Here is a 21908-nt window from a genome sequence, read left to right on the forward strand (position 1 = left end):
AAGGATACTCGTGACCCTGAAGTGGTTCAAAGTGAAAATGAGTTTCACTTCTGCTGTACATACTAAATAAAAAAGATTTTATTTTTGATCATGTCTTCTTTGTTACATGTAGGTGTAAGAAACTTTAAATGGTCTTATCTTGTGTAGGAAGACTCACGAATGAATGAATTTAAATGCTGCTCTCCATGTTGGTTTTCCAAGCATAAAACCAATTATTCTGAAATGTGTTGATGACCCTTGGTCAATCCTGCTCATCTGTTTTTATCTTGAGTTTGGTGAGTTCTACCTTGATAATACTCTTCTGGAAGCATGTGTGAATTCAGGAAGGTGCTGACGCTCTATTTGGGAGGCATGTCCTTGGGATGCCAAGTCATTTTTTCTAAATGTCAGCTTCTACAACATCTAAACTACTTAGAGTGGTCAAAACTGTCTTTATGATTTATGAAATTCATTAACTGTTTTTTCTTGTTTCTGAAAATAATGCCTTAGTGTTAAAGATCAAATATCTAGTTAGGCAATCTATATTTTTGTTTTGGTCTGAATGTTTTTAATGGATGAAAATGAGGCTTGCTCATAAATGTAATAAAACACCACTCCTAACTCTTCTCAGTAAAGAGGGAGGAAACAAGTCATAAAATATCCAATCAGATTAGTTTTTAAGAATTGGTTTACGACCAAACATGTTTTCTATCCAAAAATTCAGATAATGCAGTCAGTAGCAGATAAATAAATTATTTATTTAAGATGAGTGTTTACAGACTGGGATGGACTCTTGTTTTGGTTGGGGAAAAAAAATACTTGTGAGAATACATAAACAAATTAATTTCACACTGTGCTCAGCAAAGCTCCATCTTTTTCCACAAGTTTCAGTTTTTAAAGGCTCAGCATGAACAAATGACCTTTTGTGGGAGAAAAATTAACTTGAGACTGAAGAATATAGGACTTTAAAAGGACGAATCTGTCCTTGCCTGTTACTTCTCTAAAAGCAGTAAATCCACCGTAAGGCAGAGCAATCACACTAAGTGGTTACACCTGTGTGAGCCCTTTTTGTTTCCCTTTCTGATTTTCATCTCATTAGAATGGGAGACTGGTGTCCTTCAAAGCTTCCACAGGTCCTTGTTGGCATAAATGGTGGTTAAACTTAAGTTTATCTTTCCACTGGAGCAAAACTGACAGGGCAGCTGTGCACTTGTAGCTGGAAAGTTTCAGAGGACGCTTGCTGAGTGCTGCTGCAGCAGTCATGACTGCTGGCTTCATGATTTCAAGGTAACAAATCTGCCTAAGAACGGATTGGTTTTACTGAGTCCAGTAATTGCTCAATACTTTAGGCTGAAATGTAATATTTGGAAAAATTTCCTTTCAATTATCTTCCAGAATATTCATGCTTTGCCTAATAAAGGAAGTGACTTATGTCTCTGCTTTCCCAGGAGGTAAGTCTGACTTGCCTTTTGCAACATGTGAAACTGGTAAAAAGAGTAACGACTTGTTTCAAGCCTGTTAACCGTCAGTCTAAATCCCATTAAAATTGATGTTAGCCGATGCCTGAGGCACATGGAAAAAGCAATTTGTCCCCATTGAAATAGCCTACATATGTATGAGACTGTCAACTGACTTGTAAGTCACCTTTTGAGCCTTTATTAAACAGGCAAACCATGTTATGCAAAAGTGAAATTCCAATACTGTTCTAAATTAATGCATGTAAAATCTGACTAAAAATGTTGGCTTTATGCTTAAAATGGATGTTCTCATCTTTCTGTGTGGTTAAACTACTTTGCATGAATTTTATTTTCAAGCTAGACCTGCAAGGTCCCTCTAAGGTTTGGCCTTGGAAGCATACACACTCAGATTTGGGTTAAACATTGATTTGCAAACTCCAGTCCATGGGTATTTGTGGTGTTATTGTTACTAGAAACATGGCAACTCCTTTGAAACCACTGTGACTATGTGATTACTTTTAGTTTAATGAGTGATCTCTGTGATTTTATGTACACTCAGAAAATGTGCCAACAAATTGACAATAACGGAATATTTACATTGCACCATAATCTTTGTCTGCAATATAAAATCTTTTCAAGATCTTTTTCTCCTGCCAGGATTGTAATAGAAACTCCAATCAGTCTCTGTTGAATATATATTTTGCTAGAATCTTGACTATTGTGTGCCATAATTTGATATTGCCCTGCTAAATAAGAACAAAGTAAATGTATACAAAATATTGACATGATCTGTTCTTGCAGCCAATACTGGGTACAAACCATGGCAAGATGGAGGACAGAAACAGGAAGTACTTGGTTACCGTCTCCCTCTGCATTATGTTCGGACTCTGAGACAGCTGAAGAATAATCTGATCAACACAAGACAAAACCCTCAAAGGAGTGGTGTGAAGGATTTGACCCCTGGACAGACTTCTAGGCAAACTCCACGTAATCTTTGGCCACAGAACCTTCCAGTCCAACCTGCACCACAAAGAAACTACCCTTTGTTTCAGCCCCGAGGCTTCAGGGTCAGCTTGGATCTCCCTTTCTATAAACTCGATCAAATGAAAGAAACAGACTCTCCCACCAAAGTCTTTCTGCAAAACGACCCCAAAATACAATCTAAACCAAACGTTCAAAGAGGCCTCAGCATTTCTGAGTTTCAAAGCCCTGAGAGAGATGCCAAAAAGGATACAAAAGTTGGAAAGAACATCCATGGTGTTCCCACTTCAACCTTCCAGGTCAACCTTACCATTCCCCTTTCAGCCGCATCTTTAAAGCCAATAAAAGCCACTGGCATGCTTGTTGAAAACCAAAACCCAGGAAATGTTGTTCAGACCAATCTAGGGAAAAGGTTGAGTTCCATACATACTGAATTGAAATCCCCCACCATCAGCCAGAAGGCCCATGAGCAAACCAGAAAGCAACTGGGTTCAACATTGTCTAACTATCCTGCTACTGGACTCAAGAAAACTCTACAGCAGCCAGATGAGTCAACTTACACCCAACCTACTGAGGGCAAACGGACCTCTTCAATATGGCAATTAAACCAATACAAATTTTCCCCACAAAGAAACTATGATAATCCCACAACCAGACAGAGTTTGGCACCTCAAAAACCAGATTCAACCAAACCGCCATCTTTATCTTTTGTTAAGTATCTTGAACGTTTGGGTCTCAACAAAGCCCATACAAGCCCCATGAGAGAAGACTTAGTTCAGCCTTATTCAAAACAAAAGCTAAATTTGTCTCCTCTCCAATATAACAGAGGATCTCAAGATAGCAAATATGTTGGTGTTGGTCTGCCCCAAAACATTTACACTACTTCTGGTGCTGCTAACGTCAAAGATTTCACAAGCGATCAAAAAGGTGAAAAAGAACAAGATTCTGCAGTTCCCACCTTACAACTAGAATTTTCCTTCCCAGTTAAAACTTTGTCAAACCTCACTAAAGGTGGTGGGTACTTGACTATCAAACCTCAAAATGTTAAGTCTCTTTTGACTCATTACATGGAGGCAAAAAAACTACAATCACCTGAGAGGGAATTAAAAAAGTCAGTTTTAGGCTTTGATGCTGGGCACCACAGAACAACTGGGCTTCCTGAAAGGAAATGGACAATCCTAAATATTGAACCAAAACAGAAGAGACCACCTCCTTATGAGCCTGTCACTAACAAACCTACAGGCAGAAGGCCAAGCTTTTCATCCTGGTTTCCAAGAGATTCAGAGATTGGAAAGCCTCAGTTTCCAGTCCTGGGAATTTCAAAATACCTCATTGATGTTACGCGACCCTTAAACAGCAAATATCAAACCATCCAGCCAAAACCACTGCAATCTGAAAGGCTTCAAAGTTTCTACAGTTCTCTGAAGCCCATCACCAACAGCTATGTAGCAAGTCAGCCTAGACCTTCAGCCAGCCTTTATGCTTCTACACATGATAATCCCTTTAAACCATACAGTGACCTCCAAAAGAATGCTGAGATTGCTTCAAGTCCACATCACCGCCCGCTCGCTCATGGCAGTTCATCCTTTAATTCTCCCATGATGGAAGTTGTTCCTGCAAAAAGGCCACAAATATGGCAGAAACCAATTTCTTCCCTTTATCTTTACGAGTCCAACAGTGGAAAAGAATCTTCTTATGATGCTTTTGAAGATGTAGCTTCTCTGCACAGTCTGCCAAGTGGATATAAAGTTCAAAAGAAACTTCCTGAGCAAGACGATCGTGAACCTATTGAAGAGGGAAAAGATTACTATGTGAAACCCTTTGACACTAATGAAGAAGGTTCTGTCTCTGGGCAGATGTACCAGACTGGGAACACTGCGAGGACATCCTTTAATGTACAAGCCCCATGTGAATCCTCATTCTCTAGGCTTGGCCAAGATGGGTCTTTTTCAGACCTTCGCTACCCTTACCCAAATGCAGGATCTCAGCCTTGCAGTCAAGTACCTTGCATCGACGGTGTAGGTAAATGTGTTAATGAAGCTAATAAACAGAACACAAATTTTCCACAAAGGGTTAGGTACATGCCAAAGGCGGAGGCAACTTCTGTTTCTATTCCTTTCAGTACTTTTGAACGCATTTCAAGCTACCAGCCTGCTCAAAATGGCTTTAAGCTCCATCAATACCCTGTTGGACAAGAACAACCTTGAAGGTTCATGTGACTTATGACAATACTCTGCCATTGGTGCTGTCAGGTCATGAACATGTTGAACTTTGGCTTAAATTGTGCAGTCTGCTCATTCTTTTTCCTTCTGCTCATTTAAATATTTAATAAAATGTATGCTTTAAAATGTGAACTGTTCCAGGTATTATTAATTGGTTCCCACCAGCAACATGGTCATAGTTTGAAGGTACACTTAATTTTAATCCTGCATGTTTTCACTAATTTCTCATCACATTTTGCTGTTTCCCTGGTTCAACAGCAAGTATTGCATAGCCCTGTCAACCTAAAGCAGTTGCACTTCAGGGCTCTGGTTTAGTAAAATGCATGTGTGAAACCCAAGACTTTTGCTGGCTTAAAAATAAACTAGACTCTCCAAAGAATGATGCAGGTAAGTGCTGTTTAGACTCTTGAACCTCAATGCAATTTAAATCTAATCTCTAATGATGACTCTCTCTTCCAGGCAATGCAGGTTAACCTGAAGTACAAGGAAAAGGATCTAAAGTTTCCCTTTCTCAAATAAAATGGCGAAACCTACTGTCTGTCTGTGTGGGGTGGGGGGGTTGTTTTTGACTTGGCTATATGGGCATCTGTTTTATCACTGCAAAACCCTGGGCTCTCTCAGATAACCACCTAAATGAAAATATTACTTAGAAAAATCGGTGAACCACGTGCCATAGCTTAACTCTTATCTCTTGTTTAAACTGCAGACATGTGGCCAATGAGTTGTGCCAGTACGTCTACTTATTAACCATTAAATCTTTTATAGGGTTTCCACTAAATTAAACCGGGGCTTTTTCTAGTTAAATGGGCTGTAAAGACTTTTGGTCGTTCAGCAGTAACTTTAATCTATTTTATATTTTGGTGTCTTGTTGCTTTGGAGAGGAGAGAAACCTGGAGTTTCCTGATTTCCACTTTGGTACATGTGTTTTACTCTGAAGCTGTTTTTTTTTTTTTTTTTTTTTTTCCTCTCTTAGAAGAACCTTTACCAAAACAATATTACAGGTTTACATTTCAAATTGGGCATTCCTAATTGGGTAACATATTAGCAGAAGAGGAAATGACCTTGGTTTCTCATTGCACATTATACAAGACCTGTGTAGAGATATGTTGTTCAAAAGACGCAGTGAGTGCCCGCCTTGTGCAATGATAGAACTGCCGTGTGATTGAGATGTCCAGGGCTGTAGATGAGACAATACAGCAATTATTGGTTTGGACTTGTTTAAAAGCCACAATAAAGGCAACTCCTTATGTTTAATGGTTCAAGGAAAGGAGTTTCAAGTTTTTAAATTCAAACGTTCCTTGCAGCCAGGTTTAATGATTGAGCAATATTTGACAACGTAGAGCAGCAGTTCGGGGTACCCAATGTACACCTTTCACTGGAATTTGTCTTTCATGCTAATAAGAGCAGTAGTGGAACTGCACCATTCACATGCCCACGCAGTTGATGACTTAACAGGGAATAAAACTGAGTTGTTTCAATTGCAAGGAAAATGGTAATCAGATTTTATTAGATTAGGTAACACTGTTTCATCTTATGTTGCATTCATAACAGTAAAATGGAAAAAAACAAGTCAAGCTTGTTTTGAAGTCTTTCAAGGTGAATGTGTTCTGTACAGGGAAGAAATTCCCCAAAACTAAAAACATCAATTCGCCACAGATATCCAGTGATGGGCATGTCACAATATGGACTTGTTTCCTTGTTTTGTCAACTAACCATGAGGCATTGCCATTTGTGCAGAAACTAAGCTCCAGTAAAAAAGCAGAATATATTAAAATTGTCCAGTAAGTCAGGTTTTACTTTTAATACAATTGCTTCATCGTAAAACAAATTTTCTAATGTGACTTTTTTCCAACTTAATTTTTTTTTTTACTGCGAGTCACATTATCTATGTACTTCTTCACAATTCAATAACTTGTGGCACATCTGGACCCAATGTGTTGCTCAAGGACATTTGGACATGTGGTCTGGGAGGTTGGAATTGAACTGACAACTTCCCAGATGACAAAACACTTTTTCTTGCAAAACAAGTGTCCTTATTTTCCAAAATAAGCATAAAAGATGAATAGTTGCTTGACCTTTACATGCTCCATTAACAACTTTGTTTGGTTTCAGTCAAGGGCATCGTACAGGTCGTTCATACAAGTGTAATTATGCTATTTACAACTAATCTCACCAAAACAATCACACAGGAGATTAATCATTAATACCTGTGATGATAAAGCCAGGAAAGAGAACTTCAAATGACATTTAAAAGCAATTTTTTTATTTTTATTTTAAATGCTTAATGTTTGGGGTAGAAGGGAAGAAATATCTGTAGAAATGTTTTTTGGGTTTTTTTGTGAAATGTTTTTAAATCAAATGTTTCTTTAAGTCCTAAAGAATTTCTTGGCTGACCTCTTCAATGTGAAACTGATCATGTCAGGTTTAATAATTCCTGTAATGAGTCTTGTTTGACTTTTCACTGAACAAGTGAACATCTTATATGGCCTGAGGCTCTTCCTGCTACTTTGAGGTCATTTTTAAACCCAGCCCTCGTAATAAAGCCTTCCTCTTTTAACTGCAACTCCATGATCAACTTCATTGACTAGCTGCCAGCTGTATGTGAAGGAAATACTTCTTATTCACCAATATCGTTTTGAAATTTTCTGAGATTTCTGTGACATTTTTAATGGAGCATCCAACTGCTAATGACAATGTTAACTTGTCTGCATACAGAACTAACCTTCCACTGTCAGTACTTAATGGTAAAACATCGTCTGGGGGGTTTGATGAGTCGGATTATTATCAGTGTTACGGTGATGGCAGTAGCATGACATCCCGTCCATCTATTGCTGTAAGTGCGTACGGGACTCTAGATGCTCCACCACACTATGATTTCTACGCCAACAGTCAGGCGTGGGGTCGGAAGAGACGCTTCAGGCCATCTCTGCATCAACTGCATGGTAATCCTGAGGTAAGGATGTCTATTCTTTATCAGTTCATATATTCAATACCTTCTCAATGAGCAAATAAAGTAAAATGTTTGTCTTAAATCTTCTATGTATGACTTGGATATTATTTCTGCAAGGTTATCGACTCAGTATGGCAATATTTGATGTTATTTTAGCTCTAGTTATGCTTAATGAAGTTACTACTATTTCACAAATTATACCGCTTTTAATCTACAAGCATCTACACCAGTCCGGTTTTTCTTTTTAAACTATACTTTCTAAGTCATAAGACCTAACAACACTTCATTTGATTAGGATGACTCCAGACCTCCTGTGTATGAGGAGACGGAAGGAGGCACGTCTGAAGAAGAGGACGAGCAAAAGGAGCCCCCACCTGAACCCACCCGCTTTGGTTGGGTGCAGGGAGTCATGGTAGGTAGACTGACCTAATGTAAGGTTAGGAGTTGTGATGGATTAAAGAGATGTGTCATCAATGTTCTAATCGGCATCATCAAGTTTACCAGTTTGCCTTTTTCAAGGTAAACTGGGCTTTAAACCAGTAGGAGAGAAACAATTTTGTTTTTCTTTTTGTAACTTTCACTTCTCTTGTTTTATTTATCTCTGTGATTTGTAATCCATAATGAAAAGTCTTTCATTTAACTTAAAAGTAATTCAAAAAACACCTTTTAAAAGTACTGTGATTTCCGAACTGCTGACTGTACCTATGGCTGCATGGTAGCTTAGTTTTTATCACTGTTGCTTTGCAGAAAGAAGGTCTTCCTGCATGAAGTTTGCATGTTCTCCCTGTAGATCCCCTCCGGGTATTCTGGCTTCATCTCACAGTCCAAAAACATGACTGTTAGGTTAATTGGTCTCCCTGGGAAAAAAAAAAAAAAAGAAAACTCCTTGTGTGCATGGTTGTTTGTCCTGCCTGTGTTGCTCTGGTGATATGATCAGCTGGACATGGGCACCAGCCCCTCTGGCAGCCCTTCAAGGATGAGTGTGTTGGATATGGATGTTCACATCTGAATATACGGAGTACACACTAACTCTGAAGATAAACTAAATGGTACTTGTACTTGCCTTACTGCAGGTATTCACATTGTAGCATGAGACACACACACACGTATATATGTATATATATATATATATTACTTTTAATGAAATAACGTACCAGTAACATACAGAATTATGTACTGTGCATGTTTTCTTTCCAGCAAGACTGTAACACAACTGCGTAAAAGTATTAAGCTGGATAATAATAATGCATTAAAGCGTCTTTCAAAACACTCAAGGACAGCGTACAAAAAATAAAACAGCATAGCAATAAACCAACAAACTATCAGCAACATATATAAATCAAACATAACAGAGATTCTATAGATTAGAAAATATAGTTTGAGGAGGTTTTCAGACTGAGGAAGGGAGTCAGTTTTACGGATCAGGTGGCAGCTGATTCCAGAGCAGCGTAAGAGAAGGTTCTGGCATCATGATACTGAGACAGACAGGATGGCCTTGAAAGTGGTGAGAAGTAGTTTAAATTGGATCCCAAAGTTCTTAGGGTACCAGAAAAGTCATTGTTATCTCGATCTTGCTATGCACTAAAACCACTGAAGTCATCTTCTCCAGTTGAACAGCCTCACACACGTCTTTTGTTTTCACTCTCAATGTCACTTTTGCATTGAGGTAGATTTGCCCTTGAGCTTTTGTTTTCTTCTTTACCATGTTGAATTAGTTGCGTGTAAAAAGAAAAAGAAAAAATGTTACAACTTATGGTCAGAAAATTATGGTGTTTGTAGCCCTATTGTGTTTATAACCTCTCTAACAGCCGGAACTGTGGAAAGGTTTCACGGTTTTCTAGAAGAAAACATCTACGGGAAAAATACTGTTGCATCAGAAGGAGTCTTGACTGAGTATCAACAAGTGTTTTTCAAACAAACCCTATAAAATATTTTCCAGATGGGATTTACAAGGTACCTACTTGTAAAAATGTAGCACTCAGTAACTTTATTATGCAGGTTTGTCCAGCCTGTACATCTTAAAACAGATAAGCTGCCTAAACCCAGAAGCAACTACAAAAGGCTGCTTTAAAGATTCGTTAATCCTTATCTGTGTCTTTGCTCTTCTTAAGGAAGTTTTATGCAGAAATGAAGAATTAAACTTTAACTATGTTTGTCAGTGAAATAAATTGTAATGCACCAATTGATCTGCATCCAAGAAGGGCAGATCTTGTTATTGAGGGCTTGTGTCCTACATTTGTCAAATGTTTTCCTATTTGAACGCAACCGATTTACATAATCAGGTCTGTAGGAGGTTCTTGTAGAGCTGAGAAGCTAAATCAGGTGTTTTTGGAGCAGGGTCACCTCTAAATCACTGATACTGAACTGCCATTCAAATATATTGCTTAATATGAAACAATCAACATGCATATGCACTCATCTGTAAACGTAATCAAAATTTTAATCATATAAGAAGGATAAAATAAACAAATGAATATTGTCTGATAATACAAATGCAAGCTGTCAGTCCTGTTTTTTTATATATTTTTTTTATTTACAAGATGTTTGTCAGCTAGTGAATATTCAAACATAGTGCAGTTTGGGAAAATATATGCAATATTAATAAAAAGAAATCCACAAATGTCTATAAGCTTAAAGATATTATTGGCCTGTTAAAGACAATGTCTCATTGAGGCACACTGATCGGCTTTGATTCTAAACCGGAATACATTGATTTTCGAAAAAACAGGCTAAAATTAATTTTTTACCACCTTTTCCACACTCCATTGTACTGTACTCCTTCAAGAGTTCAGATCCCTTCATTTCTTATGGTGTGTCACTAAGCATATCCCTTCAAACATAGTTACTTATGTATTTAAATGTGTCACTAAGCTTTTTTGTGTTCCTGGTCTTTTTTTTTTTTTAGAAGTTAATTGGTGTATTGCAGTGACCTGATAATAAAATGCAACACAATTTTATATAAACGTCTGGCACCCTCAGTCATCAATTTTGCCTTTCTTGCCAGTAGTAAAATTAAACTTTTTTTCTTTAACCCCTGCCTTCTAGTTGTAAAAATGTTGCTTGTTTGTACACAGATTCGCTGCATGTTAAACATCTGGGGGGTGATCTTGTACCTGAGACTGCCTTGGATCACAGCTCAGGCTGGAATCGGTATGTTAAACATTCCTGGTGTGATGCACTTTCAAGTATTTATTCTTGATTTTAAGATTTTAAGAAATTTTAAGCATTATTTAGCATTGAGAATATCTCATAGACATGCCAGATAGCATTGACAGCACTTGTCAGGGTTTGATAAATGATGCACTTCACATTTATATGCAACTGGATGGCTGTATTAAGAATTGTTTGTTGTATAGAGAATAGCTGACATGTTGACAAACTGTACAACACAATCAACCACAATGTCACAAAACAATTCCAACCAACCTGCATCAAGAGCTGGTTATGCTAATGTATCTTACATGGCATATTCTGTATATGAAGACCTTCAAATACCTCACTGAGTGTTGGACAGCAATTGTCTGTACCAATGTCTTCCTCTCCAGAACTGCCAGCTCCTTGCAAATTAATTGACTGACATAACCGTCATTGTTCTACATGTGTGCTAAATCACATTACATTTTCAGTGGATGAATTGAAACTTTACTCAGACTGTTTCCCACCTCTGACAGGTCTGACCTGGGTCATCATTTTGCTCTCATCTACTATAACTGGGATCACTGGTCTGTCCACTTCAGCCATAGCCACCAACGGAAAAGTCAAAGGAGGTTTGTCATTAAAACTTAGTCTATTTTCAATGTGGAAAAAGTCACAAACTCCTAACCAGATCATATTTTTTCACCTCACACCCCAAGGCGGCACCTACTTCCTGATAAGTCGCAGCCTCGGTCCTGAGCTGGGCGGCTCTATTGGCTTGATCTTTGCTTTTGCCAATGCTGTGGCTGTGGCAATGCACACTGTGGGCTTTGCTGAGACTGTCACAGACCTCATGAGGGTGAGAAGCATTCTCCACATGCATGTGCAAATCAGGTACTACAGTGACACAATAAAGCAAACAAAGACTCCTTATATGTACCTCTTTCTTAGGAACATGGAGCTGTCATGGTGGACAAAACGAATGACATCCGCATCATTGGGATCATCACCGTAACATTGCTGCTAGGGATTTCAATGGCAGGCATGGCGTGGGAGTCAAAGGTTAGATCAGTGGTCAAAGAATTTAGCAATCCTGGGAGTTTGCTTCAAAGATATACATAGCATTTCTGAAAAATAAGTAAGATTAATGGTGTTAAATAGTGTTAGCGATGTTCTTTTTAATATGGTAATGTTGTCTTTTAGTTCCACACTATGTGCTTTTTTTCTTACATAATTTTGTATAAAGTTTAGCATTTTGGTGCAGAAAGTTTTTTTTCACTCCCCTCAGTATGATCATTTCTTTATTTTAAAAACACATTCCCAAGAAACAAAAAAATAGCTCAGTTGTTGCTCCAAGCTAATTTTAGCTCCACCAACAAAAGTCAAAGGATTCTGGGTTATAAAGGTTGCTGACCTTTGGATGAGACCAATATAGCATATAGTTAAAGTTTATTGTGTCTTTGAAAAAACTGGGTGGAACTTTGAAATTTTTAAGATGTTCTCCGTACTAGTAGTTCTTTTGCTGTGAGCATAAAACTGATACCACATTCCAGACTTCAGATAATTAGGTTACCTGACCGTTTCTATATACGTTACAGATTTGGCTGCTGTATGATCTGTGGCACATGAAAGGTTGATAGGAATAAATTCAGCTGTGTTTGAACAGAAAGTCAGGCACTCCCAAGGCTTTCTGCCTTGTGGCGTAAAAGGTTAAACCGATTTAATTCAACTATAAATTTACTCAAACAGCTGCCTATAATGAGACTTCCACAGAGTGGGACAGAAATATGAACAAAACTTTTTCAATTGAGACTTAGATGTTGTTGTTCATGTTTATGCATAAAATAATGTGCAACTTTTGGAGATTTTTGCTAAAACCCAGTTTTGTTTAATAAGCCATCTTAAATGTTTGTCTACAATGCACACTTACAGTACTTTGCAATGTGCTTTCCACAGGCCCAGGTTTTGTTTTTCCTTGTCATAATGGTGTCATTTGCCAGTTACATCGTGGGAACCATCATGCCAGCTTCTTTGGAGAAACAAGCCAAAGGATTCTTTAGCTACAAAGGTAGCTATTATTTGCACTCAGCTCTAGCTGAACATAATATTTCAGTTTTTAATGTGCCCATTGTATCTCCTTGACCATCTTAGTAGTTAAATTCTTTTTTGTTTTATTTGATTGTTCTATTGTAGTTTATGCTTTAATGAGTGATTTTTCTGGCAACTTTATACTTTTGAAACATGAAAGATGTCTATAATAAAGAAATTAATCCTTAGGATGAAATGCCCAATCTAGGTTGCAAGTTCTAAGCCAAGACAGATAAGACTATCTCTTTGCTCCAATTCTTCTGTAACTTTTACCATTTCAACTTCAACAGCTGGTATTTTTGCTACCAATTTTGTACCCAACTGGCGGGGTCCAGAGGGCAGTTTCTTTGGCATGTTCTCTATTTTCTTCCCATCTGCTACGGGCATCCTGGCAGGAGCCAACATCTCTGGAGATCTGAAGGTGTGCAAGTGTATTTTTTTTTTCTCTTTCTTATATTCCAGCAGTATATGGGGGACACGTGTATCCCCCACAGATAAAAAAAAAAAAAAAGAAAATACACATGAATAAATATTAACGTGGTTGGATAGAAGTAGTTTACTTTGTATATCCCATGTGCTTTTCATCTTAGGATCCAACAGTAGCTATTCCTCGAGGGACACTGTTGGCAATTTTCTGGACTACTTTTTCCTACCTTATCATCTCTGCAACCGTTGGTAAGCTGTGTGGGGAAAATATGCATAGAGAGTATGCTTCAAATGTAGTATTTTAACATGTTTTGCTGCTGTTTTCTCTAGACTAAACTTGAAATAACCTTCCCAGCACTGAACTAATAATCCCTAGCTAATAATTGTTTCCTTTTCTATGTCTATTAAGGGTTTGTTGGTGGTTGTAAATACTGGATTTCTTCCTTTGTATGTTAACTTTTATGCAGGAGCTTGTGTGGTTCGGGATGCCTCTGGCTCTCTAAATGATACTTTGTCCCCTTCAACACCCTGCGAAGGTGTATCATGTCAGTATAAATGGGATTTCACCGAGTGCATTAACAATAAGACCTGCACCTATGGCATTAGCAACTACTATCAGGTCAGTTGTAACCCAAACGATCATGCCGCTATACGCTGTTCTTATATCCAAAATTGTGAAGTACTGTTTTTGTTGACATTATTTAATCACAATAAAAATGTGAATAGTTATTAATGGAGATGCAGAGCAAGGCGGCAATATGATGGCATGAAATTTACATCAATTGTAACTGTATCTGTTCTTCTGTTTTTAATCGAATTCTAAAATTAAGTCATTTATTGCCACGTGGACAGATGTCCAATCAAAATAAATAGATTCATATATTTTCCGTGAACCATATAAGACTGGTTAGCATTTTTGACAAGAAGTAGGTGTTTAATGAACAAGACCTTTTGTGTGATTAGTCACTAAGCATGGTGTCAGCCTTCGCCCCTCTCATCACTGCTGGTATATTCGGAGCAACTTTGTCCTCGGCTTTGGCGTGCCTGGTGTCTGCTCCCAAGGTGTTTCAGGTACATACACATTTTCTCAAACACCACTATACAGATGTGAAGAAAAAAAATGGCGCTGCATCTTTTGCTTGTTTTTGTCCTATTTATTATATTCTGCTTTATAGTGTCTCTGTAAGGACCATCTTTACCCTCTCATTGGTTTCTTCGGCAAAGGATATGGCAAAAACCAAGAACCACTCAGAGCCTACCTATTGACCTACATCATTGCTGCCTGTTTTATTATCATTGGTGGGTCATTAAAACAGATGTTTAATGTATTTTCTAACCAAATCCTACAGCATATTGGGTTGTAGGTGATCTTAATTTTTGGAATAGATATTCTTTATGACCACAAAATGAAGTCTTAAAGTTTATAGCAAGAACTAAGTGAAAGAGCAATGAAAACAAAAATAATTTTAGTTTCAAGATACAGTTTAAATTCTTAGTAAATGAACAGTATTTTTTCCTTTTATATCAATACAATCAGTATATTTGATTTAATTGATAGTTGTCTTTTTATTATGTATACAATGCAAATTTAATTATTCCTGTAGTACCACTTTAAACGTATTGGTCAGTTGAAGAGTTAATATTAAACAAGAAGTTCATGTTTTCACACAGTAAAGAGTAGCCTATGACAAAAAAAAATCTATTATCTTTTACCAGCTGAGTTGAATGCCATCGCTCCGATCATCTCCAATTTCTACCTCTGCTCCTACTCTTTGATCAATTTCAGCTGCTTCCATGCTTCAATCACCAACTCACCAGGTAGGTCAAAAATATTTGCTCTCTTGCAGATTTTTTCTGTAGTTGCTTTTCTGTCCCACTTAATTTTTTTTTCATTTCATTAAGAAATGTTTGATGTATAAGACAAAGGCAGCCTGAGTAAATAGAAAAGCCAGTTTCAAAACCAACCAGGACATGTGTGAAAATATGAGCTGAAATATACTAACCCCTTCTTGAATGGATGTTCATTTTTACTAGCCGTGCTTAAGCCTGATTAAATTAATAACAATAATTCATTTAAATCGAACCCCTGGCAACACAAAGTAGGCTAAAAGATCTTAAAAGGCTATACACAATCTACTATAATTAAATTCAAGAACACATAAAAAACAAAAAATATATAAAGCTCTGGAAAAAATGCAAAAACATTCCTAGGATTCTAAGTCTTCACTGGACTATAGTGAGAGCCATTGTCTATAAATGATTACAAAAACCATGGAACAGAGAAACTTTCAAAATAGCATTTTGGTCCTTTAAATAGGAGGTCATAAAGGAGCAATAACAACATCTAAAGCTGGGTGGGCCTCAGTTGAGGTCAGTCACTACTGACCTCATAAAAAGGCCGGTCTCATTTACCTCATAGATATTTTTGATGGTTCCCAAGACTTTTGAAAAAATAGTCTGAGGACTAACAAGACAAAAGCAGAAGTTTTGCAAAGTGGGTCCCTTTACATATGGAGTAACACTGGCAGTATTCCTTAAACAGAACATAGTATAATTAGACAGTCAGACACAATTGAGGTAGGATCATTCTCAGGGGCTGCTTTACTGAGTCGGGAGTTGAAAACCTGCTATAACTGATGAAAGCACAAATTCTGGTCTCCAGCTGAAATCCTGAATGATTGGCCATCAGTTTAGGATAAAGTTGAATAACAAAAAAAAAGAAAAAAAATTGCTTTAGAATTCACCAAAAAATCAAATCAATCAATTTGATTTTGATCAATTAATCAAAGAGTGATCTTAACCGGATTTTTCATGTTCAAAAACCCTCCAATGTGAGCAAAGTTACAAAGAAAGTGCAGGCAAAACTTCTCCACAGCAATACAAAGGAGTTATTGCCAGTTATTGCAAATCTTTGATGCCATGTGTTGCAGCTAAATATTCACAACCAGAACTTACATGGGGTCTGATTGCCTTTTCACCTTTAATAAATGAAATCGTCATCCCAAAAATGTCAATTTACTCCTTTATTTTGGTATATAATGATCAGACATGAACGACAAATGACCAAAGACAGACAAGATCTTAAAGGTGAAAATTACTTCTTCCCTGGATTGTAACTTATAAATCATGTTATGCATATAAGTGCATAATATGATGTAGCTGTATATCATTTTATGTACAAGTTAATGTCTACATTAAATTGCATGAAGCTGTGCCCTTGAGCAATTGACAATGTAGGTAAAACAAAGGTTAGTTTCTCTGACTGTGAAGTGTGTGTTGTGTTAATTTGTACATTTGCAGGTTGGCGTCCATCCTTCAGATTCTACAGTAAATGGCTGTCGCTGATATGTGCTGTAATATGTGTGGTGATCATGTTCCTGCTGACCTGGTGGGCGGCTCTTATTGCAATTGGTGTTGTCGTATTTCTCTTGGGGTACACGCTCTACAAAAAGCCAGGTAATCTGACTCACTGTAAAAACTAAATTTTCATAAAAGTATAGCTTATTGTCATATCAAAGCTTTCATTCACATTCCTTGCTTGGCTTAGATGTTAACTGGGGCTCATCACTCCAAGCAAGCTCCTACAATCTGGCGTTGAATCATTGTGTGGGTCTGAACCTTGTGGAGGACCACGTCAAGAACTACAGGTTAGTGAAATGCTCTTCAGGAGATAACAAAGACGGTACAATTTATGAGAGGCTCACTGTTAGAGAACTGCAGGCCAAGAGTTCTCTACCATGGGGTAATTAGTTGTATGTGTACCCTTAAAGACGTTTTTGACAGAGTTTTCTATAGACTTTTGCTGGAATTGTGTACTTTGGTCAAGTAGGATAACAAACATTGGGAGACAAACACTCCATGTGGGCCTGGTGAAAAACCAAGGATAAATTTGTAAAATGGCTCCAGCTGCGTCTCTCTTCCCATTTTGTTGTTTTAAGTTGTTTTATCGAATTCAGATCATGTACAGAAGTCGGTATAAGTACATAAAAAGGTGCTTTGTTATGGCTCTATACTACTTTTCCTGCTTTGATACTGGCTCTGAATTAAATCTCTTTATGCCTTTGTTCCCCACAAGACCCCAGTGTTTGGTGCTCACAGGTCCTCCCAGCAGTCGTCCAGCTCTCTTGGATCTCGTCAACTGTTTCACAAAGAACCTCAGTCTGATGATGTGTGGAAATGTGGTCATTGTGCGTATATATTAAAATACCCACATACAACTTATTCTCATGCAATAAAGTAGTACATAAAGTTCTTTGTGTTTAGCTCTGCAATTTAAAAACCTACTAATTATCCTTCCTGATTTTCAGGCTGATTCTTCCCCATCAACTTTAGAAAAGGCCAGCAGTAATAGCCACATCTCTTGGTTGAACCAAAGGAAGATAAAATCATTTTATAGGGGAGTTGTGGCTTCGGACCTACGTTGTGGGGTTAACATGCTGCTTCAGGTCAGAAACAGCTTAACAATCAAAATATGGTTTAAACAAGAATCAATGTTGTAGTCTCTCCCATAAAATATCTCTCTATTCAACAAAGTGTTGTACGTAAAATTTTATTCTGACTATGTTTTCTATTATGGAATCAGTTATCTATCTAGAACATTTGTTCATTTCAATGTGTTTCAATAATTATTAGAGTTCAGTGTATGCAACATAATATGCGTCCGGCATAGAATTTGTAAAGTTTGATTGAGGATTCATTTTCACAGAGGCTTATACTTTGAATATATTTAATAACCTGGCCATCTTCTTTCCACTCTGCTCATGTTACGGACTCCCCACCAGGGGGCAGGATTGGGTCGAATAAAGCCAAACGTTTTGCTGATGGGTTTCAAGAAAGACTGGCGCTCCGAGCCATCTCTTGCTTCACACAACTACATAGAAATCCTGCAGTGAGTAATATTTGCAAACTTATCTACTTAGCATAAATAATCTTATGGATATATCATTTATTTTATTATAATTTTTTTGACCAAACATGAAGAAAACAAAGCTTTGTTGAATTCAATTTTATGTGCTCTTCAGTGATGCCTTCGACCTGCAATATGGAGTGTGTGTGCTGAGGATGAAAGAGGGCTTAGATGTCTCCAATCCACCTCAGTCACATGGTGAGAGCATTATTAAAGAGCAATTTAAGTTTTTTAGTGATACATTCTTCCCTGTCTCACATTGATAACTGTTCTTATTACAGTTAATCAAGGTTTTGATGAGGGTCAGAACAACATCAACACCATCTCTCCCTCCTCCCTTATTCGAACAAGCACAGCATGTATGTACTGTGCACATCATCACATCACAAGAAAACATGTATTTCCCTGACAGAGCTTTAAGTACATTCAGATTATACTTTGATAATTGTTTGCAGCTTCTGTCACTGTTGATCTTGAGCCACAACTCACCACCGTGTTCCAGAAAAAACAAGGGAAGAAGACCATTGATGTTTACTGGCTGTCTGATGATGGAGGTAGGAGCGCTATGTCTGCAGTCACCAGTCACAACCTTCATCTCTCACTTCTCTGACTTTTTAGCATGGTTCCTAATGATGATCTTTCTGTTGTTAGGTCTGACGCTGCTGCTGCCATACCTCCTGACTCGCAGGAATCGCTGGGCCAGGTGTAAGGTCCGAGTTTTTGTTGGAGGGGAACCAGACAAAAAGGACGAGCAAAAAGAGGAGTGAGATTACTTGTTTTATATTAGAGATCTACTATTTTAGTTTCTTTTGGAGAATATATTAAATGAAGCAATATATTCATAATAGAAGACTCTCTTTTAGTTTTAAAAGAGGATTGTTTTTATTTTTATGAGATTATATGAAAAATATCTAAGGTGTATGGTTTGTTCCTAGGGTTTTGTCTCTCATCAAGAGGTTCCGTCTCGGTTTCCAAGATGTTGAAGTGATTCCTGACATCTACCAAAATCCTCAGCCTGTCAAGTAAGACTGCATGCTTGTTCATGGATCGGGTATTCCAATAAACCTGCCTCAAGATCAGATTTAGCACATAATCTACGCAAGAGATTTTGAAAGATCCAGAAACTCCATCCCAGATCTCAGATAGCATGTTATAGATCTTAAACCAATTTCAAGCGTGTCGGTTAACGTGATGATCTTTTGGGCTTGTTTTTAACCAAGATCACTCCAAAACTATGTGACAGAATGGCAAAGTCGTTTAGAAAGTAACTTGTTGCTGATAAAGATGATACCACAAGAAAAACTGCATGACGTGTACTTGGCTTTTTCCATCCAGCAGAAGGAAAAAAGCACGCTGGTCCAGTCTTTTGAAACATTATCTAATCAGTAACTTCTTCTTTTCTCCAGTGTTCATCATTTCGAGAACATGATTGGTCGCTTTAGGGTGGATGCAAATCCTAAACAGGACTCCGATTCTGACCCTCCAAGACAGCAGGAAGCACCTTGGATGATCACTAACCAGGATTTAGAGAGGAACATGGCTAAGGTCTGAGAAATTCTTGTCACTCACATTTTTCTGTTCCCCAGTTCTTCTTCACTAGAATTAACACTGTGTGACCTTCAGTCCCTCCGTCAGATTCGTCTGAATGAGGTCCTGCTAGATTACTCCAGAGATGCAGCTCTGATTGTGATGTGAGTGCAACATTTGTAACTTTTGTTGCTTCTGTCCTGGGTAGTAGAAGATACGATTGTTGCAAACTGAAAAGAAATCCTGTTATGTGTCCTTCATTGTGTCTCCAAACAGCACCATGCCGGTAGGGAGGAGAGAGGGGTGTCCCAGTTCTCTGTACCTGGCATGGCTCGACATCTTGTCCCGGGATCTCAGAGCTCCAGTCCTGATGGTCAGAGGAAACCAGGAGAGCGTTCTTACTTTCTACTGCCAATAACTTTTTCCAGTAATTATGTTGTTTTTAAAAGGAAATGGTGCAACACTGTAGGACCTTGAAAACTGAAAAACCTAAGATATTTTAATGTAGTATGTGCAATTGAATCCAACATCACAATAATATAGATGTTTGAAAAGTAACACACACACAAAAAAAATTCTCATTGTTTTTTTTAAGGATTTCTGTTCATTTTTCCTCCATTCATTTTTAATACAAACAAAATATTTTCAATTTAATGACATTTGGGGTAAAAAAGTGTGGCATGTCTGCTTTACGTTTAACACTTTTTATGATATATGCTAAATTTGGGTTGATATTGAAAAATGTGAGTGATTTGCTTCCAAGACTTTATTATGTAATTTATTAAAACACAATAGCATAATAATACATTAAAATGACAATCTAAATCAAGGTCCATTTCTATATCAATCCCTAATTTAATAAGTTTTATATTTATAATTTATCAGTCGAATTCTTACATATTATATATTTTCTATAACCAACACAAAGTAGTGCATAATTGTGAAGTGGAAGGAAATAATTTTTGTGGGTTTTCACAATTTTTCTAAATAAAAATCTAAAAATTGTGACAAAGTCGGGCAAATCACAAACAATTTTTTTTTGATCTTCTGCCATTCAACTTCACATTATGAAGATTTGGTTATTAGAAATTAATAACCCAATTAAGCTGTTGATTTATATGTTTCGGCATGTTTATTGGTACACTGCTCCTGTAGTTATTTCTGAGGGAGGGATTGGAGAAATTAACTATTAGTTTTTATTAAATAGCCTTTAATAAATCAAAATCTCCTGAAATTTCCTTTATAATTCTGACATTTTGCAAAGTACATTAAAAATGTGACAGTTTTATCTTTTCTTGATTTCATTCAAACACTAGACTGTGTGTGTGTGTGTGTGTGTGATTAATCAGCTTGGATTGAGGAATGTCTTAATTTATTTCTGGAGTTTTATTCATTTAATTTTTAATCATGAATAACTCATGTTTAATGTTCACATATGAAACATTGGAAATAAAAGAAATGTGAAATTGCATTTTTTTTTTTACCTATGAAGTGATCATGATGTTTTCATTTTTCCATCTTCCACCAAGCCAAGGTTGGTTTAAAAGGGTTCAAGGGTAAAGCCAGATACCCTCTCATCAGTGCTGCAGTTTATTCTGAGGGATCCCAAAGCTAGTAATTACACTAGTCCGTTAACTTTAGTTCTAAGTTTTCTCTGGGTCTCCCTCCAATGGAAGTAGTTTCTATGTGTGTAATCCAGGTTATTGTTATTCTTTTATTTTTATTTTTTTTAAAGCATTAATTTTTCAAAGCACATTTATCACACAAGCAACTTTCAAATACATCTTTTTCATCCTTCCCTTTTAAATAATCTGTGTAACAGGATTTTACTTTTTTAAGTGAATTCCTGACAAATTAATATTTCGATGTTCTTGAAATGCATTGACATGTAACCATTCCGGTCTGAATAAGTTAACTGATGCAACATTACTGGATGAGCAACGTTCTGCACAGAGATGTTAAAAGTGAGGACACACTTTGTTAACTTTTCAAATACAGCAAACGTAAGGGATGCTACTGAAGTGGAACATAGGGTCTTACGTGGCTGTAAAATTCCAGAAAAATTTTTGTTGAGGAATTTAGACATGTAAGATGGATATCCGTCTTTGTGTTAAAACTGTATAATGTGTTTAAAGAGTTGTCAACTTCGAGTAAAATTGAGCAATTTTAGGCACCATTGTAAAATAGAAGATCTTTGAGCAATTGCCGAGAAGCGTACTTGTAGATTTCTGCGCATG

At 37.2% G+C, this 21908-nt stretch overlaps 2 protein-coding genes across 3 annotated transcripts; both read left to right on the plus strand.

Annotated features, from left to right (window-relative positions):
• The first annotated feature begins 978 nt into the window (after nt 1-978).
• Nucleotides 979-5248, plus strand: LOC122835893. Of its 2 annotated transcripts, XR_006371363.1 has the most exons (4): nt 979-1266; nt 1375-1430; nt 2238-5026; nt 5099-5248. XR_006371363.1 is itself a non-coding variant. In XM_044125348.1 (3 exons), exons 1-3 carry the CDS (start codon nt 1241-1243, stop codon nt 4622-4624), a joined length of 2469 nt encoding a protein of 822 aa, XP_043981283.1. In that variant the 5' UTR covers nt 1022-1240; the 3' UTR covers nt 4625-4771. The 2 variants fall into 2 exon arrangements, 1 of the variants encoding a protein (XP_043981283.1); XM_044125348.1 differs by lacking the exon at nt 5099-5248 and having other exon boundaries at nt 1022-1266; nt 2238-4771.
• A 1935-nt stretch (nt 5249-7183) lies between these two features.
• On the plus strand, nt 7184-20934 carry slc12a3 (solute carrier family 12 member 3). The gene is made up of 26 exons (XM_044125349.1): nt 7184-7592; nt 7885-8001; nt 10664-10739; nt 11261-11356; nt 11444-11583; nt 11676-11786; nt 12681-12792; nt 13103-13233; nt 13403-13487; nt 13706-13857; nt 14202-14309; nt 14414-14537; nt 14955-15056; nt 16539-16694; nt 16786-16885; nt 17314-17425; nt 17546-17683; nt 18020-18126; nt 18260-18342; nt 18426-18503; nt 18600-18698; nt 18796-18907; nt 19080-19166; nt 19551-19689; nt 19768-19835; nt 19948-20934. Exons 1-26 carry the CDS (start codon nt 7308-7310, stop codon nt 20087-20089), a joined length of 3060 nt encoding a protein of 1019 aa, XP_043981284.1. The 5' UTR covers nt 7184-7307; the 3' UTR covers nt 20090-20934.
• Nucleotides 20935-21908: the final 974 nt, after the last annotated feature.

The sequence above is a fragment of the Gambusia affinis genome, linkage group LG08 (assembly GCF_019740435.1).
Source record: "Gambusia affinis linkage group LG08, SWU_Gaff_1.0, whole genome shotgun sequence".
Lineage (NCBI taxonomy): Eukaryota > Metazoa > Chordata > Actinopteri > Cyprinodontiformes > Poeciliidae > Gambusia > Gambusia affinis.